This window comes from Balaenoptera physalus (assembly GCF_965194825.1).
Source record: "Balaenoptera physalus genome assembly, chromosome: 14".
In the NCBI taxonomy this organism is placed as follows: domain Eukaryota; kingdom Metazoa; phylum Chordata; class Mammalia; order Artiodactyla; family Balaenopteridae; genus Balaenoptera; species Balaenoptera physalus.
In genome coordinates, this window is record NC_138893.1 from 42,970,159 (window position 1) to 42,992,210 (window position 22,052).

At 41.0% G+C, this 22,052-nt stretch overlaps 1 protein-coding gene across 11 annotated transcripts in view; it reads left to right on the plus strand.

Annotated features, from left to right (window-relative positions):
- Positions 1-287: 287 nt before the first annotated feature.
- LOC309643036 (uncharacterized protein) overlaps positions 288-22,052 on the plus strand; it is a gene marked incomplete at its 5' end in the record, with an annotated part of 739,057 nt that continues 717,292 nt past the window's right edge. For 6 of the 11 annotated variants that reach the window (XR_014253491.1, XR_014253492.1, XR_014253493.1 and 3 more), the window contains one exon: positions 288-672. Coding sequence is in view for 1 of the 11 variants with exons in the window: in XM_082425414.1 (XP_082281540.1) it covers positions 288-672 (385 nt within the window). Of the gene's footprint in view, positions 673-5,827; positions 5,894-22,052 lie in introns of all 11 variants that reach the window. The other 5 variants (XR_014253496.1, XR_014253497.1, XR_014253498.1 and 2 more) reach the window with 1 other exon arrangement.

Below are 22,052 nucleotides of genomic sequence, written 5' to 3' on the forward strand. Positions count from 1 at the left end.
TTTTAAATAGGATGAGGTGCACGATGAGAGAGGAGCACTTTCGGAAGTCGGGATCCGCAGCACACACAAGATCAGTGATTAACATCATTTTCTGTCCAGGCCAGGAAACACACTCTGTGCTCCAGGTCAGGTCAAGATGCCCCCAGAGAGAAGGAAGCCTCCACCTCACGATGTAGTGCCAGCTTTGAGATTGTAAAGTCCGCGGGGTTAGAGCAGCCGGCCGGCGGTGCGCCAGCTAGTGGGTGGGGGTCTTGGCGGCGGCGGTGCACCCAGTGTGTCCACAGCCCATGCCGGCTCACTGTGGGGAGCCTGGCGCCGAGCTGGACCCCTCGCCGCTCCGGCTCTGCGCATGCGCTCTGCAGGCGGCCGCGTCCGGCTTGCCTCGCGAGACCGCAGCTCCAGCCCGCGTGGTGGCGCCTTGCTCCTCGCCAGTGGTCGCCACCTGCCCGCGAAGCCTCGGTCCGTCCCCACCGCTGCCCGACTTGGCTGGAGTTGGGGTTCTGAGTGACTGCCCCCTACAGCCGGCCAGCGGAGAGCCCCGCGCCGCCATCCCTGGTCCGGGATCCCTTCTCCGCTCCTCTCCGCTCCCACGATGGAAAAAGTTGGCGCCGGCGGCGGCTCCCAGCCGGGCTGAGCGCGCTCCTCGCCTGCACGGGGCTCTGGGTTCTCCAGGTACTGGGTGCCTGCGGCGGCGGCTCCTGCTGGGTCCCTCGGGCCTAGGGTCCCCACCCCCAGGGGACTTTCGTCCCTCACCAAGGCCAAGAGGCCGGGCTCCTGCCACTCCTTTGCCTCGCTCCGTGCGCTCCCTAATCCGAGGGGACCAAGGCGAGGTCGCGGAGTGCGACCCCCGAGAGCCGGAGCGCAGGACCGGTACCCAGGCGAAGCCACCTGCCTGGAGCTGGAGAGCTAAGGCTAGTCAGTATCGAATTGGCTCTCGACAGGGAGACTCCAAACGCGTCTTAAGACTTGGTGCACTCTTGTGGCCACGAAAGCAGCCCGAGGAGAGGAGAGGTGAAGGGTGGAAAGGGTTAAAGGTGATCTCTTGGAGAATGTGAGTAGGTGGGGCTTCTAAACTCCGGAGTTGCTGCAAACTTAGAGCCTTTGAGACCATCTTCTACAGAAGTGATAGTTCCTTCTGCAACAACTACCTCCATCCCACCCAATCCCCATGTTCCTTTCCAAAGCCCAACCCTGACAGAAACTTCACAGTGAGCAGACAGTGTGACCTGTCTCCCTGCTCACAGGGGTGTGAAGACCAGGCAAAGAATTGGGAGCAACAAAGTGTCAGGGCTATGGAGATGAAAGAGTTAAATTTCAACAGGCTGTCATTCCTTCCAGGGACTTTACTTGCTAGGCTTTCTTGTGGGCTTAAGTTAGACCAAAAACTCTCCTGTTTGTAGGGTAATTTAGATGAGGATTCCCACCCCTTCTGCCTTCTTCCCTCAGAGGGGAGGAGAATGCTAGTGGACAGTCTGCCCTTAGAGATTCCCTTTTTGCGGGAACTCACCACAGGCGTTACAGGGAGGGAACTCTGTGGCATCTTCTCGTCGCATGGAGGGTGTGGTCAGACTGTCCAGCCTGAGCATGAGCCACTGTTCCCTGGTGTCCACAACCCCCTCTTGTCCCATTGCCTCACCTCCTGTAATGAAGAGAACAAAATCATAGTCTTCCTTCCAGCTTTAATGGAAGGAGGAAAGGGATTGCTGTATTCCTGCAGGCTGAAACTGGGGAGAGAGGCATGAATAGGCTTGGGTTAGACACAGAACAGGTGGAAGCCAGTAATCTTTGATCTTTTCCGGGGAGGTTTTATGTTTTTGAGAAAATTCTTCATCTTTTCAACCTGAAAGAACGGTTACAATTTAAGCTGATCCTAGAAATTTTAACTTCTTGAGAAAAAAAAAAATCTTGGATGCAATAGTTAAAGACTATTTTAAAGTGTTCTCCAGGCATTGAGAACATTAATACCAAATAAAGGTATCCTTCATGGTGTTTTCAGTTGTCACATAATTGCCAGAAACATTCCCAGAGGGATGCCACTTTTAGTTGTGACTCATTGTCAGCTGGTAATGAAATTTGTGAACACTTTAGAAGTTTTTATGAATCCCTTTGGTGTCCAGGCACAGATTGCATGAACACAAATCATAATAGCAGTTCTTACACCATCAGTTAATTTTGCCTGCTTTTGAACTTCAAGTAAATATGTACTATTTTGGATCTGGCCTCTTTTGCTCAACATTATGTTTGTGAGATTCATATGCAGCTGTCCTTTTAGCAAGCAAGTATTGCTTGCTAAAGAGTAACATAATCCTATGAATATCTTAGTTTGGTTTTAACTTGGTTTTAACTTGTTGGTGTGGTACAACAGAAATAAAATGTCAAACATATTTTATCAGACTCCTACTGTGTACCCAGGCTCTGTGCTGGGCACTAGGGAGACATAGATGACAAAGTTAGGGAAGCTGTTTCCCAAGGGTTATCAGTCTAATATGAGAGTCTTATTAACCCAAGACCATTACATTGTGACAAATGTTGCAGAACATATGTGTAAGAGTGATAGGAACACAGAGCTGACTGGGGGTCACATTCTCTAGGGCATTGTCATTGTCACAGAGGAGGCAAATATCTGCTAGTTCTTGAAGGATGAGTAACAGCTCAGCCAAGTAGAAATTTGAGATGGAAACTTGGAGGTTGTTATAGGAAGATCTGTCTCAGTTTGGCTCCGTCAGCCAGACTTGAGATGTGGTCTCTGAATCCAGATTCCTTCTCTGTCATAGTGAGATGTTCTGCGCTACTCAGCCTCACGGGCTTCTGGGTGAGATCTAAGGAGTTGTTGTTATGATACATTTCTCATGCTAAGAGTGCTGTTTATGTTACCAAACGCAAGTCCGTGTGCCCGACGCACAGTGAGGCCAAACGATACCAAGACATCGGAGTTTGGAAGAGAGAAAGTTTTATTGCAGGGCCTTGCAAGGAGACAGGTGTCACATGCCTTAAAAACCCCGAACTCCCCGAAAGCTTTCAGCAAAGCCCTTTTATAAGAAAGGTGAGGGAGGGGTGTGGTTAAGTTGTTGCAAACTTCTTCGTGTCAGATCCTTTGTTCTTGAGGTCAGGTCGCGGTCAGGTCAGGATGTTCCTGTAAATTTCCACCAAACAAATGTTATTCTCTGTTCTGACAAGAAAGGGCAAGGTCCCAAGGCACAACTTTCACCCTCCGAGGCCCTGGCTCTGCGGGGGCTGGTTACCCTGCCCGGGAGCATTCATCCAGCACCCAGTCTGCGTCCTCCCGCCAGTGCCCAGGCCCAGCTGGGGAGGCAGATCTCAGCTGGTGGCATCCTCCTGGACAGGTCCCTAGACTCTACCCAGCCATCATCACTGAGGGAGCCAGGCCCCCAGGACCCAGCCTCCTCAGGCTGCCCAAACGGCAGGGGCCAGGTCCCAGGGACTGAGACCTATGCAGACTGCCCCTGCCATTAGGTTGCAGAGGCGGGGATGGGGGAGAGGTTCACTGCCACTTTAAGGCGTGAGCCTGGACCGTGGGCAGCCTTGGCGAGGGCTCTGGAGCCCTGAAGTACACAGCCCCAGCCTGTTCCCCAGGCCCCCCCAGCACACCCGCTGGCCTGAGGCTGGAAGGCCTGGAGGGCCCCGGGGAGAAGGCTGCGATCTGCCTCTTACCTAACTGTCTGCTGCTGGAGGACAACCACCCACCCGACCTTTGGCCTAACCTGGGCCTTCCACCTGCAGCGCTAGTGGTCTCCTAGTAATGGTTGCCTGGTAATGGTAGCGCCAGCGGGCCTGCTAAGGGCTCTGCACCGCACCTTTTCTATCTCACTGTCGTGGTTGCCCAGTAACAGTCACGCGGTAAAGGCTGCCTGCCAATAGCTGCACGCCCACCCCGTCCCTATTACATATAGAGATAGCAATCATCATTAAGTATAAATAGATAAATCAATACTTATTGAACACAACCCATGTGCCAGGAACTCCTCTGATGATGGTATCAAGAATGGAAGACGTAGCTCTCCCACTATGGGAGAGCTATTTTTATGTTATGTTACGTTATGCATATGTTATGCTTTTTTTTTTTTAATTGGGGTATAGTTGTTTTACAATGTTGTGTTAGTTTCTACTGTACAGCGAAGTGGAGTTCCCTACAATATACAGCAGGTTCTCATTAGTTATCTATTTTATGCATATTAGTGTACATATGTCAATCCCAAGCTCCCAATTCATCCCACCCCCTACCCTTTATGTTATGCTTTTTACAAGATGTCTTGAAAACTGGTAGTTTGTATGAGGAGTAGCTGCAAAAGCGAGGAAACCACCGAGGAAGGGTGATGAATATAGAACTTGTCAGCCTCAAAAATAAAATAGCCAGTTATTTTACCAGCAAAATAGGTTTACTTGGGAATAGCAGAGAAATGCAATTCGTGACAGGCAAGCTATGATGAATTATAGGCAAATCCAAATAGACAAAGGGAAGGTCAGCTTTTATGAGGGTTTAGGAGGCACTTGGGGAGCGTTGTTTTGGATAAAAGTTCATTGGAGAGGAACAAGAATTTGAGGTTGTGGCAGTTTCTTATTGGCTGCAAGTGGTGGCTAATGCATTGTTGCTGAGGCAGGGAGATGCTTAAAAGTAAGAGATGAAATTTCCATGTGAAAAATGTCCTTTGTACTAGAAGAAAAGTAGTATTCTTATCATCATGGATAAGAAGTTGAGACTGAGAGAATTTTACACAAATAATTAATTCTATCCAAACAGACCTTGTTAAAATAATTTTTATTGTTCTTCTTCCTGCTGGTTATGCAGGCAGCCACGAGTGGTACATGCATGAGAGCTTTCCCTTCAGGGATTCCTGACTCCATTTTAAATGAAGTTTTCTTTTATTTATTTTCACATTTCCCTATTTTTGTCAAGATCTTTCCTCGAAAGCATGGCTGATCAAGAGTCAGGTTGTCCATATTTAGTGGTTTTTGTCACTTTGGTACCAGGAAGGACCTTTCGTGGTTGTCATGTTTCATGTCAGAGGGAAAGCGCATAGCAATTGGAAACCATTGAAGCCACATTTGAGTAACAAGGAGGGGCATGAGGAAGAACTCTCAGGGATTTCCCATCTAAAGTCTATATCCCATCTAGGTTGTAAGCATTAGAGATCATCTTGAAGCACTGAGCTAGTGTCACTCTATTGGGTATGTCGTTTCTAAAGGTTTGACAGGCAACAGGTACAGAGCTTAAAAATAACTATGCAAAAACAGTAATTATGCAAAGCAGAGTTAAAAGTAATTTAAGTCCAGTTTGTATGATGTTAGCCAGCTAAACAGATCAAAAGACCATAGAGTATCAGGGGGAATTTGTTATGATCAGTGCACTTGTTCCCTGATCGTGTGTAATTGAATTTCTGCCTCTCCAGAAGTATTTATCCATGTGCAACAGGTGGTATTTTCTATCATACAAATACCTCCTTGTTTAGCAAGTAGATAATTAAGGGCCATGCCATTGTCTAAAACTACTTTATCCAAAGAGTCACGTGATCATTGTTGGCCTGCTACTGCTTTGGCCGTGGAATTGTCTTGCTCTCCTAATGTTAGGGAGAAATTTTGGATCATGTGTTCATTGGCACTTATTCTGATCTTAAGGAGAAAGGCTCTTCCTGTGGAGGCAAACCTGGAGTCATGTATGTCCATGGGTAGTTCCTGTTTAAGGTGGCCATGGAGGCTTAATGGGGTGGACTGTGGGAGGCTTCAAAAGTCTTACTTTGTAGCTGATGTCAAGGGGATACTGGGTGAAATTAGCAGTAACACTTGTGACAAGTGAAAAAATTTGTTACAGGATGGACTAAATGGTCACCATTGTCAAGAATTGATTGAAATTTCTGGTGGCAAGCCCAACAATTAGGTAAGTTTCCCTCTTTTGTAATAGATGGAGAAATGCAGATAAGGGTGTTTCTTTCCAAGAAAAAGAGGAAGAGGATTAGATAAGAAGTAACTGTGGGAAAAAGGTATACAGGTCTGGTCCTGACACCTGAGAAAGCTGTCTCCTTCAGCTGTCTTCTGCTTCAATTCCTGCAGGTGAATTTGATTCGGAAGTCTCCAGTGCTTGTATAGGACTAGATGTCAGGTGGAGCCTTCTTTAGCTATAAGATGTGCACCTAAGGCTTGAGTCTCTGAAGTTTGGCTGCCATTTGGGTAAAGTGAGGAGGACCTGGTATAGTCCCTTCCAAGGAAATTTAAGGGCAGTCTTTGTTCTTACTGATTCCAAATCAAAAGGGTGGGAGAAAATTGGAAATAGTTTAGAGAGATTTCTAGTCTGATATTTGAGGAAACCAGAAGAGTTTAGTATCCAGTCCAACTTACAGGTGTATAACAGAGCCTTAAAGACAATTAATAGGATAAGAACCTAATATCTACAAAGATGCAAAACTAATTTCTCTCTCCATAATTATCCCCCTTTTTATCAAAGATGATCATAGTAAAACTAATTTGTTTACATTGAAATGGCCTGATTATTTACATTAATGCGGCAAGAATAATGATTGACCATATAAGCTCTTTTTAAGGTTACTTTGCTGGAACTTTACAAGCAAGGTACTAGGCTGATTTTTCCCAGCACTTCCTTAAAATTGTTTGGTCATATCTGAGTCTTTGTATATCTCTCTCCAATATGACATTCTAGTCAAATTCTTGGTATTGTAGCCAGTATTTCCGATTGTGTCCTGTTACAAGGAGAACAGGTTCTTATTGAACTCATGCAAATGACTATACTGCCATAAAAATAAGAATACTCAATGAGAGTTTCCAAATTCTGGAGAGATCAGGCAGAGAGAAAAAGTAAATGCTTCATTTTTGTTTACAAGGTACTTTTTATCAAATTGCTGTGAATCATAGATAGCCTAAGAGAAAATGTTTCCTTAAATATGGAAAACTAAAATGTTAAAAAATTCAGCAATGTTTCAAATAAAAAAGTCATATTATAATTATTCTCTTCAGTTCATTTAGTCCCATACAATTCTTGTTGGTTTTGATCTTTTTTTTTTTTTAAGATTTATTTTTAATTAATTATTTATTTATTTTGGTTGCACTGGGTCTTAGTTGCAACATGCAGGATCTTCGTTGTGCCATGTGGGATCTTTTAGTTGCGGCATGCGGGATCTGGTTCCCGGGCCCCCTGCATTGGGAGCGCTGAGTCTTATCCACTGGACCACCAGGGAAGTCCCGGTCTTCATCTTTTGTTAGAAGTTTTGCGAAGCCATCAGTTTCTTCATTAGAGTTCTGTAAATTCTTACCTAGTTCAGTGGTATGATCTGAAAATTTATCAGAAACCTGTATTCCTCCGTACTTGTCAGAGTCCTTTCCATGAATCTCTTTGAAGATGACACAGTTTTGCAGGAACACTTCTGTAATGTTGTTTTAATATAAATTTGAGGGTGAAACTAACCAGCATGGATTCCTACTGCTTATCAGGAAAATTCTGGCTGGTTTTCCTGTTTTTAAATTTAGCATTGTATCATAAGCATACTCTGCAATGTTACAAATAAGTTGGTCATTTCAAAACAAACCTGCAATGGATATATTTGTGTCTATTACTTGTTTATTCCTTGCATTATTTTTTATGTGGAAATTACAAGAAATATGCACACTGGGTCAAAGAGTGTGAATTCTGTATGTCATTGTGCTTTCCTGAAAAGTAGTAACAATTTATGCTGCGGCCTGCAATGTATGAAAGTGCTAATTTTATTACATCTTTATTTACATGGTTGATATTATCAGTGACAAATATTCCTACTATCTTCCTGGGTGAAAAACAGTACTTTCATGTTTTAATTTTCACTTCTCTGATTACTAGTGAGAATAACATTGTTCCCTTATTTTGTTTAAGGGAAATCCCCTATTTAGTTGGGATTTCCAACTGATTTTTCTGTTCACAAGGCAGGAAGGTAAAATAGGCATATATAAACTGTAGAATGTGCTTCTTAACAGGGTTACAAATCCAAAATCGCTACACCTATTTGAGCAGAGTGGGAAAATTGATGAAGTTGTGATGTGGGGCAGGGGATTCAAGAGGTATAGATGCAATAAAGGTTTTCAATCCTGAGATTTTTTTTTTTTTTTTTTTATTCTTCTTGGGAGGAAGGAAATGTGGAAGCATGCTGTATCTGCAAGTGCTCAATTCAGAGTGGCAGAATTACCAAGGAAAAATTCTTTCTCTTATAGGTTCTGCCTCAATGTTCTCATTTCTTTTCTTACATATTTTCTTTTTCCCATCCTAGGAAACTAATTCTTGGCAACATTCTAATGGTCACTTTCTGACTAGTACCTTTTAGAACTGACAAGTTTTAGCCTGACATTTTCTTTCCTTCATTTCAAGGGTCTTAAGATCCAACCTTGTTTCTCCAAGATGATTTCTTGCCAGGGGGTGGCAGCCTGTTGCTTTCAAGAGAAGCAGGAAGAAGCTTTTGCGTGTAGAGGGCGGGGTGGGGGTGGAAGGAGTATGGTGGGTAAGAGATAACTGGAATTTGGGGGCAGATAAAAGCTGTTGCATCTACTTGATAGTAGGATCGATTTGGCAGTTTGCTTGAACAATTTTTAATGATGACTGATTTATACAAACATATTGCATAAGCTTTAGGATTACTCTTGGGAAGTTTTGGGGGGCACCCTGCAGAGAAAAACGTTTATTTGATATATTTTTTTTTCTGCTTCCAAACTCTCACAAAGAGATTTGATTTCATCAGAAAATACAGGCACTTGGCCCTCCCCACTACCTCCCCAGGAGTCCACCACCCTGAGTCAGAGGATAAGTAGCAGTGGGGTAATCTCAAACTCCTCTTGCTAAGGTTAAGGTTTGCATTATGCTTGTGACCATTTCATCCATGTTTGTTTTAAATAGTGGACCTGAGAGAAAAAGGAGGGTTTTTCCTTAATTCCTGGAGGAGAAGTAATTATGATCATTCTATTAAAAGTTTGGGTGAATCGGGGAAGCAGAACCCCCAGAGCTATAATGGTCCATACACTGGTTAGTGAGGTCTCTCAGTTTGTCTTTGCACCTCCAAATAGCTTTGCCTAAGCCATTCTTCAGGGAGGTAAGGAGCCGGAGAGCATGGAAAGAGCAGCAAATGATGATTAACTAAGCTGGGGTTCTCTCTTTTTTCTTTTTAAAGATTTTTTTGATGTGGACAATTTTTAAAGTCTTTATTGAATTTGTTACAATACTGCTTCTTTTTTTTTATGATTTGGTTTTTTGGCCGAGAGGCGTGTGGGATCTTAGCTCTCCGACCAGGGATCGAACCCACACCACCTGCATTGGAAGGCGAAGTCTTAACTACTGGACCACCGGGGAAGTCCCTAAACTGGGGTTCTTGATCACAATCCACCACCAGTTGGCTGAGGGACTAGGGCACTTTCACGTCTCTCTGGCACCAGACTTTCAACTACAACAAGAGAGGACTGTGCTGGACAGTCTCCAGGGCCAACTCCTGCTCTAAAATTCTGTGGGGCTTCCATCTTTCCTGTCTTAAACTTCTTCAGGCAATCCAATTCCATCTTTTAAAATTAATATTTCCTTAAAATGGGCTCTGGATACATAACGGGTTGTATATTTTCTTCACATTTCCCTCACTGGGGACAGTAGCATATTTCTTACTTCTCTGTGAGTATTTTGCTCCACAGGAAGGTTCTCCTGGTGAGAAAGTTAGTGAGCTCAGAAGGTATTCTTGTCAACTTTTTGTGCTTCCTTTAGTTGGCTGAGAGAGCCCTCTGTATTGCCTGTTCAGATCCATTAGATCGCTAAAGAGCAGTTCATTCATTCATTCAATCATTCATTATTCATATTCTCACAAATATTCAGTGAGATCTACTGAGTTGCAGGTACTCTGCCAGCTTCAGTAGTGCTTCCTAAGGACTGTTTGAGAGTCTACTACCTTTCTCTTGCCTAAAAACGAGTCTGTCTACATGGGTGGAAGATCCTCAGAGTCTCAGAACTTCTCTAGAGGCAGGAGTTGCAAGTGAGGGAATAGCCAGTCCCTCCATAGAACCTTCCCTACAGGCTCCCACCCTTATGATTTAAATCATAAGGCACGTTGCTCTGAAGGTGAGTGGGACAATCCTGGGCAAAGGGAGCCTTTTTCTAATTTGTACAAAAGCATCTTACGGAATGTGGTGGCTCTGCTTCCAGGGTCTAAACATCTGAGATTTTATTCCTTCCCTCCCCCTTCTTGGATTCTTTCTCATATTCATCTTTAGATCTCCACTCCCACAAATGAGAGATTTTGACCCATGATGGACCCTTCCTTTTTTTTTTTTTAATAAATAAATAAATTAATTTATTTTTGGCTGCATTGGGTCTTCGTTGTTGCGTGTGGGCTTTCTCTAGTTGCAGCGAGTGGGGGCTGCTCTTCGTTGTGGTGGCTTCTCTTGTCGTGGAGCACTGGCTCTAGGTGTGCGAACTCAGTAGTTGTGGTGCACGGGCTCAGTAGTTGTGGCTCGTGGGCTCTAGGTGCACGGACTCAGTAGTTGTGGCGCACGGGCTTAGTTGCTCTGCAGCATGTGGGATCTTCCCGGACCAGGGCTTGAACCCGTGTCCCCTGCATTGGCAGGCGAATTCTTAACCACTGCACCACCAGGGAAGCCCCATGGACCCTTCCTCTTTTAACACTTTTCCTTGGTAAAAAATGCTCAAAAATGCATTTAAATTTTTATGAAGTACTTGGTTTATTATACTAATAAATCCTCTTTTGGTTTGTGAAAGATTTTTAGTAAACACAATGAGTTTATATAGAAATTAAGGTAGTTCTACATCTTTTAATTAGACAGACATATATGTAAAACGAAACAAATGTCTACTGGAATGGAAGAAGGATTGGGCTTGAAGGAGAGTTTCTCCTCAGTTATTTTCATAGGTTAATTTGCAGACTGTTGACTCACAGGGTCCTTTGTGGTAGCGCCTCCTCCTTAGAAAGAGGGAAGGTCTGTTTTTTTTGTCTCCTTCTCCCCCTGATATTAGTGATGTCACAGGCAAGGAAAGCAGTGTGCATCTTTCTAGGGAGAATGGAAGAGGCCTGTCCATTTCCCTGATATAGTCTTTCTCAACCATGGCTGCACATTAGAATTGCCCGGGTGCTTCACAAAGATCTCATATTTGCACTCCACTGCAGAGTAATAAATGGCAATTATAATCTCTGCGAGTGGAGTTTGGGCATCAGTGTTTCTTTAAAAGCTCCCCAGAACCCGTGCAGATAGATTGAGAACCAGTGGCCTGTGTTTCCAAGAGTTTGACAATAGCACAGAGTAATTAAGGAGCATTGATGGGCCAAATTGAAGTTGTTCAGTTCTGTCTTTTGTCACAGACACACATGCTTGTGGCCCCTTTGGTAAGGGATATAGACAAGGAGTTTCACTGACAGACACAACACAGAGAGAACATAGATACGTATACAACCCTGATGGGAGACTCACACATCACAGACAGAGGCACATGCACACACACACCCATGGTCCATGGTTAGAGACTATGGCTCCTGACACACATATACACATGTATCCTGGTACAGAGGGACAATCCTAGAACTTCATAAAAAACACAGGTGCAGACACATACCCACACACATTCATAACATAGACTCTGGATACATATCCAGAGAAACATGCACACAAGAAGAGGTAGACATAGAGTTTCATGGAGAGACACACAGTTATACACAGAAAGAGACACATACACAAGAGTTCACGTGTATAGACGTAGCCAAGGATACACACAGAGACACAAAGAGACCTACATTCACAGAGATATGGAAGGCAACATAGAGGCCCATTTAGACACCCTGAAGTGAAGACACATGCTCATAAAAGCACTCTCAGGCAATGTTAGGACATTTTGTGTGTAAGATCTTGAAGCATAGAAGTGCCTTTGCCTAGATCTATTTCCAAGTGGGCGTGAAACATGCCAATTGTGTAGCCTCAGAGAAGTGAACACACTAGCTTTCAGTGGAAATAGATTCTGCTGAGAAGTTCTCTTTCGCAGGACCCTGCAATCTTGGGGAAGGAACAACAACAGCACAACAACAACGAGATGACCCCTGTGGGGTGCTGGCAGCTCTGGAGACTAGAACAAAAGATCCTGTAATAGTAATTCCTTACAGTGCACCAATTTCCCTCCCACCTTTGAACTCAAACTTATCACTTGTAGCAAACTTTACAGGTATAATGTCATTTGATCTTTAGAACAACTTAGTGGGCTAAGTTCTATTTTTTGCCTTCATTTGGTAGGTATGGAAACTCAGGCACAAAGAGGTTAGTTAAGTAACTTTCCCTGGGTCACTCAGCTAACAGGCTCAAATTCGTGTCTGACTTGAGGCTGTGCTCCTCACCACTCCTGACACTGCTACTTACTCCACTGAGAGGTAGTTGCAAGCTGACTGTTCTTACTCTTCTGCTGAGAAGACAGAGGGTCAGAGAGGCTAGGCATCTTAGCCAGGGCTCTTGAGGGATAAACTAAAGCTTTGAATCTGAGTGTCTGGTTCCTTGGTTTGAACTTGCCTTTACTACAGAGATGGACCTTTGGTTCATTCCTTAGGCTTTTTGTGAACTTGGTGGTGTGGAGTTGGTGATTCTGAGGGTAAGGACCCAGAACTATGAATGAACAACAATGGCCATGCCACAACTTTACTAAGAGTCAGGATTTTATTCTCCTAAAAGACAGAGGGGTTGGAAGCCTTTTCTGTTTCTCTCTACAACTCTGTTTGCCTCTCTGAGAACTGGGCATCTTCTCTTTGTACTACACAGACCACTGGAATTTAAAAGCTCTTGAATTTGAATTTGTCCTGGCAGAGTGTCCAGAATGTGACCTGGCATCCCATCCCTTGGGGACAGATGACGTTGACTTTGGGAGGATCTATTTTCTGTGCACGTGTGTCTCACTGGAATGACACTCACTGGATAGGCAGCATCTTGGTCATAGTGTCCCATTGTGGGATCCCCTCCAGACCTCTCCCTAGCACTCCGTCATGGAGAGGACTGTGCCTCAGGGTATGCATATGATGTCCCCTGTCCATCAACAGTCAATCAACGGTTTACTGAGCATTTATCATATGCTTTTCTGTCATGGTTACAAAGTGGGTGTTCCTGTACTCAAGGGGTTTATGATTTAATTGAAGAGAAAATTAAACTGATCAACTGATTAGTTGATCAGTTAACAATTAAACCAGAGGATAGAGATTGGAAGTGGGATGATTGAGTCTGACCAGGAGCTAACTCCCCTCACCCTGCCGAACACACACATGTAATGCTTTAAAAATGTGTTTAAGTGAGTTGGCAATATTTAAAGGTCAAAATATTTCACATAAAAAATTTGGATTCCTAGGTTCTGTTGAAAAAAAAAAAAATTAGATCTGGCAACTCTGAGCCTTGGTACCACATAGAAATCATTGGCTAGAGCTGAGTAGCAGCTGCCCTTGAGATAAGACATGTGCTATTCCATTCCCCACTCTCTTTATAGTCTTTAATTCTGGCCCTCTTTTATTCATTAAGATGATCTGCCTGAATCCTGCATCTACCTCATTCACTGTCATGCATAGGCATCAATTACTATCAAAGTTCAGTGATAAATATCTTAGAAAGTTGAGGAGGGAAAGTCATTGAGGGCTGGGGCAGTCAAGGAAGACTTCATGAAGGAAGTGGTAACTAAGCTGGACTAAAAAAAGTTAGAACTTAGGGAAGGGGATGGAGAACTGGAATGTACTTGTGTGTAAGATGCATGAAAAGAGGGACAAAAGGTGAATACAAAGTTAAATCCTGAATGGATGAAAAGCCTAAATAGGAAAAGCAAAATTTTTGGACATTAGGAAGAAAATATAGGAGACTATTTTATCAGAACTGGGGAGAATTTATTTTAGTGACATAAAAATCTCAAGCCACAAAGGAAAACATTCAGAGGTTTGACTTCACTAAATTTTAAAAAAAAGCACAAAAAAACCTCTGTTTATCTAAAAATGCAGAAAACAAAGTCAAAAGGCAAGCTGAAGATAGGAAGAATATTTGCAATGCATAAAATAGAGGATAAATATCCAAAATTCATTAAATAAAAACTCCCACAAATCAACAAGACAAACAACTCAGTGGAAAAATATGTATAAGTCATATGAACATTCCATTGACAGAAAGGAAACACAATAGCTAATAGATAATGAAAAGATGCTCTACCTCAAACATTTTATCTGGGAAATGAAAACTAAAACAATCATAATATATCATTTCATAAATATCACATTGGCACAAATTTTTAAATGTGACAATTCCAACAGGTTGGTAAGGATGCTGAAAACTGGCACCTTTACGTACTGTTTATAGAAGAGGGACTTGGTATAAAAGCTGTGGAGAATATGGCTTATGTTAAGTTGTTAAAATGTATAACAACAACAGCATGAAGGACTAAGGAAGAAATGGAGGCTTACTGTTCCAAAGTTCTTATGTTATACATGAAGGGGTATAATATTATTTGAAGATAGACTGTGATAAGTTAAAGGTGCAAGTTTTAAGCCCAGAGCAACCACTAACAAAACAGAACAAGGATGTATAATTAAGGAGCCAAAGAATGAACTTATTTACAAAACAGAAGTAGAGTCACAGATGTAGAAAGCAAACTTATGGTTACCAGGGTATAAGGTGGGGGAGGGATAAATTGGGAGATTGGGATTGACATATACGTACTACTATATATAAAATAGATAACTAATAAGAACCTACTGTGTAGCACAGGGAACTCTACTCAATACTCTGTAATGGCCTATGTGGGAAAAGAATCTAAAAAAGGACTGGATATACGTATATGTATAACTGATTCACTTTGTTCTATGCCTGAAGCTAACACAACATTGTAAATCAACTATACTCCAATAAAAGTTTAAAAAAAAAAAGGAGCTAAAGTGGAGCTAGAATGAAATAATGTTCTTTTAATCCAGAATGAGACAGGAAAAAGGGACTAAGGAAAGATGGGCTGCATAGAAAATAAAAAGCTAGATAGTAGATTTAAACATAACACTGTTGATAACCAAATGACCTAAAAACACAATTAAAAGTGAAGATTGTAAAACTGGATTTAAAAAGAAGATCCAGTTATAGTGACTTTATAAGAAACACATAAATAAAAAGACACAGAGGTTTAATGAAAAGGACTAAAAATACATTTAAAGTATATTTAATACAGTGAATAACCATGAGAGAGCTAGAGTAGCTGTGCAATATCAGAAAAAATAGTCTTCATAACAAGGAAGATTTGCAGGTGTAAAGAAGAAAATTTCATGATGAAAGGGTTAATTCATCAAAAAACATAACAATCCTAAATGTGTAAGCACAATAACATAGTTTCAAAATGCATAAAGCAAAATCTGGCATTACTGAAAGGAGAAATACATAAACCTATAATTATGATTGGATATTTCAAAACATTACTCTAAAATTTGATTTAATAATTGCCACAGAAAAACAGTAATGATGTAGAAGACTTGAATAGCACCATTAACCAGCTCGAGCTAATTGATGTTTATAGAGTACAGCACTCAATAAGAGCAGAAAACCACTCTTTCACATGGGACATTCAAGACGGACCACATACTGAGCCATAAAACAATTTTCAGTAAATTATGAAGATTGAACTCACACAGAGTATGTTCTGTGACCACAACAGAAGCAAATTAGAAACCAATAACAGGAAGATATCTTGGAAATCCATGAAACTTGGAATTAAATAACATACTTCTAAATAATTAACAGATCCAAGAGGAAATCACAGGGAAAAATAGTTTTAACTGAATGAAAATGAAACAAAACTTCAAAATTGTGGCATGCAGCTGAAGCAGTGATTGTGGGAAATATATATATATATTTATGTAAATATATATATATTTATATATATATAAATATATATATATAATTTATAAGAATTATATCACAGTGTTAACCTTCAGGCCCAGGGGATTAGATTACAGGGCAATTGCAATGTATGCCTTGAAACTTCCCATAGTTTTCAGTTTTCCACAAAGACCTTTCATTATCTTAACATTCAGAGAAAATGATATTAATAAAAAAACTGAGATTCAAAGATATTTTGTAACTTTCCCAGTCTCAAACAGCTGATCAAGGCGTGGGTCATTTCAGATTTGAATCCAACTGTGTCTCAGTTAGAAAACCCACGTCCTTTTCACTATGTTGTGCTGTTTCTCTGTAATAATCTCTGGGCAAACACTTGTCTTAGTTAAGCACACCCATAGTACACAGTTCTTTTTGTCTTGGAGCACTCCAATATGTTATCTCTTGTCCATCCACAATGAGCGGGGCAAGTGAAAGGAAACTGAGAGTAAAACTCTTCTGTCTTAGGACTAGTATTCATGTTCCACATCTTCTGGACATTGGTGAACGTTTTAGTACTTCTGGATGTGTGAGCCTCAACTGATACTTATCAATAAAACCCATCCAAGTTAACATGCCTGTATTAGAAGAGTTCGGAGTGTGGATATATGAACTTCACTGAATCTTTCAGTAGAAACCACATTGCTGTGATGGCAGAGACCAAGAGGAAAGATCTATCAAGTTTATTTGAGGAGGTCCTTGGAGTTGCCCTCGTTCTCACTCTTCCTATAACCTGGTTATTCAACTATTTACTGGATTTAGTAAGATACCCTGGTATCTTTTCCTATTTGCTTAAGTTGGTTTTTGGTACTCCAGATCAAAAGAACCCAATATTCCTAATTAAGCTCACCCAGATATTAAATAGCTATTGGGGATTTAAATACAGACTGGTTGAACTCCAGGACAAGCAACTGTTTATATTCATGTTCAAATGGAGTAAATGATAACTGCTGTCCAACAATAAATTGTAATCTATACACACTTGTTTTGAAGAATAAAATCGACATTTGTGTAACATTTCCCTTATTCATGTTTGATTGATTTAAATGCTTTCTTTTTCCTAGATCACATTTAGCTTATTTTTAATGAAAAAAAAAAAAAGAAACATGTTACTTATGCAGGAATGTTTCCTGCTCTCCTTCTCCACTCCCCAAATGCACATTTCCTGGTTCAAAAATCTTTCTGGACTTTTCTTGACAAGATTTCCAGTTTTCAGAAGTTTTCTAGTAAGATCAAAGTACAGATAACAGGACAAGAAGGCAATGTGCTGTTTCCTCACTCCTCCCTCATAAGGAATGGAGTTGGTTCTCACGCCCAAATAGTTCTGCGGTGTGGTGTTCAGAGGTGACTGACAACAGTGGGCTTTTTTTATACATTCCAGAATCTCATGTTACTCTGGAAATTCAGGCAGCAGATCCCAGCTCGCCTGCAAACATCTGCTGTTTATTGATAGCACTGCCAGTCTCTTATTTCAGCTCTTCACTCAGTTGTGAAAGCACCTGTGTAGCTGCCTTCCTGAAGCTGTTTATTCTGAAATGGCATGCTAGAGGCATAGGCCGAATAGAGTAAGTTTGCTGAAAGCTACAAGTTAATTTGATGGTTTTCCTGCTCTTGAATGAAATTTCTGATGCCTTCACTTTGTCACAGTCTGAAGCATGTCAGTTCATTACATTTGGGAAAATACATATTAATGTGTTCAGTAAGTAACTTGGGAAGAAATGTGTTTATCTCATTCCACCAGAAGCTGATGGGCATGCATTTCCTAATCTGAATAATTTACTTAGAGGAGGGTGATTATGATCATACACCTTGGATTGCTGGATTGCATTTGTCACAGGTACTTTTGCAGTGCTTCCTGGAGAAGTGATTATTTTTAGTACATCCATACCCTTTGCCTTATTCAATTAGTAGCTCCTTGAATTATTGATTTCATAGTTTAATTTGCCGTGGTGTCATCAAGGCCAGCTTCATGGGCATACCACCTGTGCAGTTACTTAGAAGGGCCCCATGCTGCTTTAATACCCTGCAGTTGCTGTTTTGAAATTCCTAATACACTTTGAAATTCTTAATACACTTTGAACTCTGATTTTCATTTTGCATTGGGCCCCACAGATAGGTATCCTGTCCTGGGTGTCATCAAGCTGCAGGGACATGGGGGTGGGCTAGTCAGAGTCGAGTAATGAAGTGAGCACAGAGCTTGGTAACTGGGTAGCTGTATGACCTGCAGCAAGTTTGATCCTTGGTTTTCTCAATAGGAAAGAAAGAAAGAAAATAACTACCCCTACTTGCTCCCAAGTTCTTGTGATACTTAAAATGAAATGATGCTTGTGAAGATACAGTGTAAGCTTTCGTGAATAATATGTATATATTAGTATTATCCATTCATTTACTTTTTCTTAGACCTGAAGTCAAGCTATGACTATGGAACAAGTTGATTAACATTTAAGTCCCAGGTGGCTGGGAAACACCTGTTATAGGGCACATTGTTTCTTCCCAGCATACCTGCTAGAAATTTTCCCTTACTAAAAGCTTTTAATATGTATATTCTTTAGCACTTGGGCCATGCAATGAATTATCGTTTTAGTTCAATTCTACTCCTTGGCCGTACAGTACACCACGTGACATCCTAAAAAAACTATTAAATGCCAGACTGCAACTGAATAAGAATCTTAAGAGGAACTCAGAATCTTGCATTTGTTTTGTTTTGCTTGGTTTTGTTTTAGGTGGAAAGAACATCAACTTTGGTATCAGATAGACTTGGCTCTGCCCATTTTGCTGTGAAAACTTTCAGAATTGTGAGGCTGCAAAATCACTCTTTAAAGTGACTAGTTCCATAGATTCTCAAAATGTGGCAACTATTATTACTTATTTTTATCCTTTATTGTGTACTTTTGTTTCATGAATGGTGTGTGTGTGTGTGTGTGTGTGTGTGTGTGTGTGTGTATCCACAACTTGATTGTAAACTCTTTGAGGTCATAAACTGTGGTTTACGTTTCTTTTTAATCCCCTACAGCTTCTAGTATAGTGCTGAGCATTTAACAAATAAGTTCATAAAAACTATTTTTTGATTGATTTTTTTTGACAGAACTGAAATTAAAAATCAACTCAGCTTTGTCAAATGCATTTATAAACACCAAAATTGCATTCTGGCAGACTAACCACAGATTTCAATAAGATCCTAAGAGCATTTGCTCATCTGTGTCTAGGCTACAGAGACATTTTTTAATAATCAGTCTGTGAAGCCCATCAGTTTAGAAATTCCATTTGGAGAACTGATAAATTGTCCTGAGTCATTCCAGGCTATCCTGGACTTCAAGAAGCAAGTTGTGCGTAAGTTTTGAGGACGGTGCCTGTATATCATTTCTGAAAGGACTAATGCATATGCCATGTTTTACAAACTGGAGATACTGAGGGAGTATGGTAGAAACTGTCAGGAGAGTGTGTCTGAGCACAGAGAACAGGACTGTGACACAGCTGGGGAACCAGAAGTCATTCAATAGTATCAGAATAACAAGGAATGTGGCTGGGGAGTGACGATGTCTAATGGTCAGCACTGAACCTTACCTTTCTGGAAATCCCAAAGAAGAATGCTTTGGCCTTAGTTCAGGTTCACTGGATTTGGGGAGGAGAGTAAGGGGAAAGGATGAAAATACAAAAGTGTTTTGTGCTCTAAGCCTGAACTTATCTTAGGAGTAGAGCAGAACTGAACCTGTAGATGGGAGGCCAGTGGACTCAATGGCAGTGCACGAGATGTGTTCTTCAAGAGATGAAGAACAAGGGAGGTCAGGCAGAGGGGCTGGACTCCTGTCCCCACTGAGCTTACTGCACTACTGGATGAGCTCCCCTGCTGTTACCTCCACTGAGATGGGAAGCAGGCAGAAGTCAGGGCAGACTGGAGACTCATAGGCATGTTTTATGTCATTTTTAAAATAGCACACACAGTGTTTGTGCCAGATAGATCCTAGGGTAGCCTCATGATTTCTATCCCCTAATATTCATGTCCTGTGTACTCTCTTCCCCTTGAGCGTGAGCATGAATTGTAATTTGCTTCTAGCCAGTAGAACATGCCAAAGTGACAAGGGATTTTGCAGATGTATTTAAGGATCCAAATCAGTTGATTTTTATTTAAACAGAGTGATTTATTCTGATCTATCCTGGGTGGGTCTGGAGAGAAAGCCCTTAAAAGAGAAACTGGGTCCTTCCCTAGGTGAGAAGCTGTCCTCATGGGTTTGACAAAGTAAGTGATCATGTTGGAGAAGCCCATGTGGCGAAGAGGTGGTCAGCCTTGAAGATCTGAGGCAAGCTTCCAGCCAAAGCCAGTAAAAAGCTGGCTTATACAGTTGCAAGGAAATGAATCTGAGTGAGCAGATTTTTCCCCAGTTAATCCTGCACATGAGAATTCAGCCTTGCTGATGTCTCTCCTGAAGCCTTATGAGACTCTGAGCAGACGACCCAAATAAGCCATGCTCAGACTCCTGACCCACCAACACTGTGACATAATATGTGTGTGTTGTTTTAAGATACTAAATTTGTAGTAGTTTGTTATGTAAAGACAGAATACTAAGGCAGTGTTTTTAAATAGCAGTACAATCAGGCAGGAATCACTCCAGGTCTTTGTTTTCATTTTATTTTACTTTATTTTTTTCTGGCTTTATTGAGGTATAATTGACCAAGTAAAATTGTATATATTTAAGGTGTACGACATGATGATTTGATATACATGTACATTGTGAAATGATTACCACAATCAAGCTAATTATCAGCTTATCCATCAACTCTCATAGTTACCTTTGTATGTGTGTGTGTGTGTGTGTGTGTGTGTGTGTGATTAGAACACTTAAGATTTACTCTCTTAGGACATTTCAAGTATACAATACAGTACTATTAACTATAGTCATCATACTGTATATTACAACCCCCAAACCTGTTCATCTTAGAAGTGATAGTTTGTACCCTTTGGCCAACGTCTCTCCATTTTCCCTGCTCTCTGCCCCCTGGAAACCACAGTTCTACTTTCAGTTTTATGAGTTCAACTATTTTAGATTCCACATATAAGTGAGATCATGTGTTATTTGTCTTTGTCTGGCTTATTTCACTTAGCACAATATCCTCCAGGTTCAACCATATTGTCACAAAGTGACATATATATCACATTTTCTATATCCATTCATCCATCGTTAGACATTTATGTTGTTTCTATGTCTTGGCTATTGTAAATAATGATGCAATGAACATGGGGGTACAGATATATATACCCAGAAGTGGGACTGCTGGGTCATATGGTATTTCTAGTTTTAATTTTTTGAGAAACCTCCATACTGTTTTCCATAATGGGTGTACCAATTTACATTCCCACCAACAATGTACAAGGATTTTCTTTTCTCTATAAATTAGCCAATACTTGTCTCTTATATTTTTGATAATAGCCATACTAACAGGTGTGAAGTAATATCTCATTGTGGTTTTGATTTTTATTTCCCTGATTAGTGATATTGAGCACCTTTTCATATACAAATTGGCCATTTGTATGTCTTCTTTGGAAAAATGTCTATTCAGGTCTTTTGCTCATTTTTAAATTGAGGGTTTTTTGTTGTTGTTTTCTTTTTGCTGGAGTTATATGAGTGCCTTATGTACCTTGGATACTGATGCCTTATCAAATATATAGTTTGCAAATATTTTCTCACATTCTGTAGATTATCTTTTCATTTTGTTCATTATTTTCTTTGTTGTGCATAAGCTTTTTAGTTTAATGTAGTTCTACTGTTTATTTTTATTTTGTTGCCTATGTTTTTGGTGTCATATCCAAAAAGTTGTGGCCAAGACCAATGTAAAGGTGCTTTTTCCCTATGTTTTCTTCTAGAAGTTTTATGGTTTTGGGTCTCATATGTAAGTCGTTAATCGATTTTCAAGTTAATTTTTGTGTATGGTATGAAATAAAGGTCAAATTTCATTCTTTTGAATGTGGATATCTAGTTTTCCCAACACCATTTATTGATAAGACTATCCTTTCTCTATGTTATATTCTTGGTGCCCTTGCCAAATATTGGTTGACCATATATAGGTGGATTAATTTCTGGCATCTCTATTCTGTTCCATTGGTTTTTGTATCTGTTTTTATGCCAGTACTATACTGTTTTGATTACTATAGTTTTGTAATA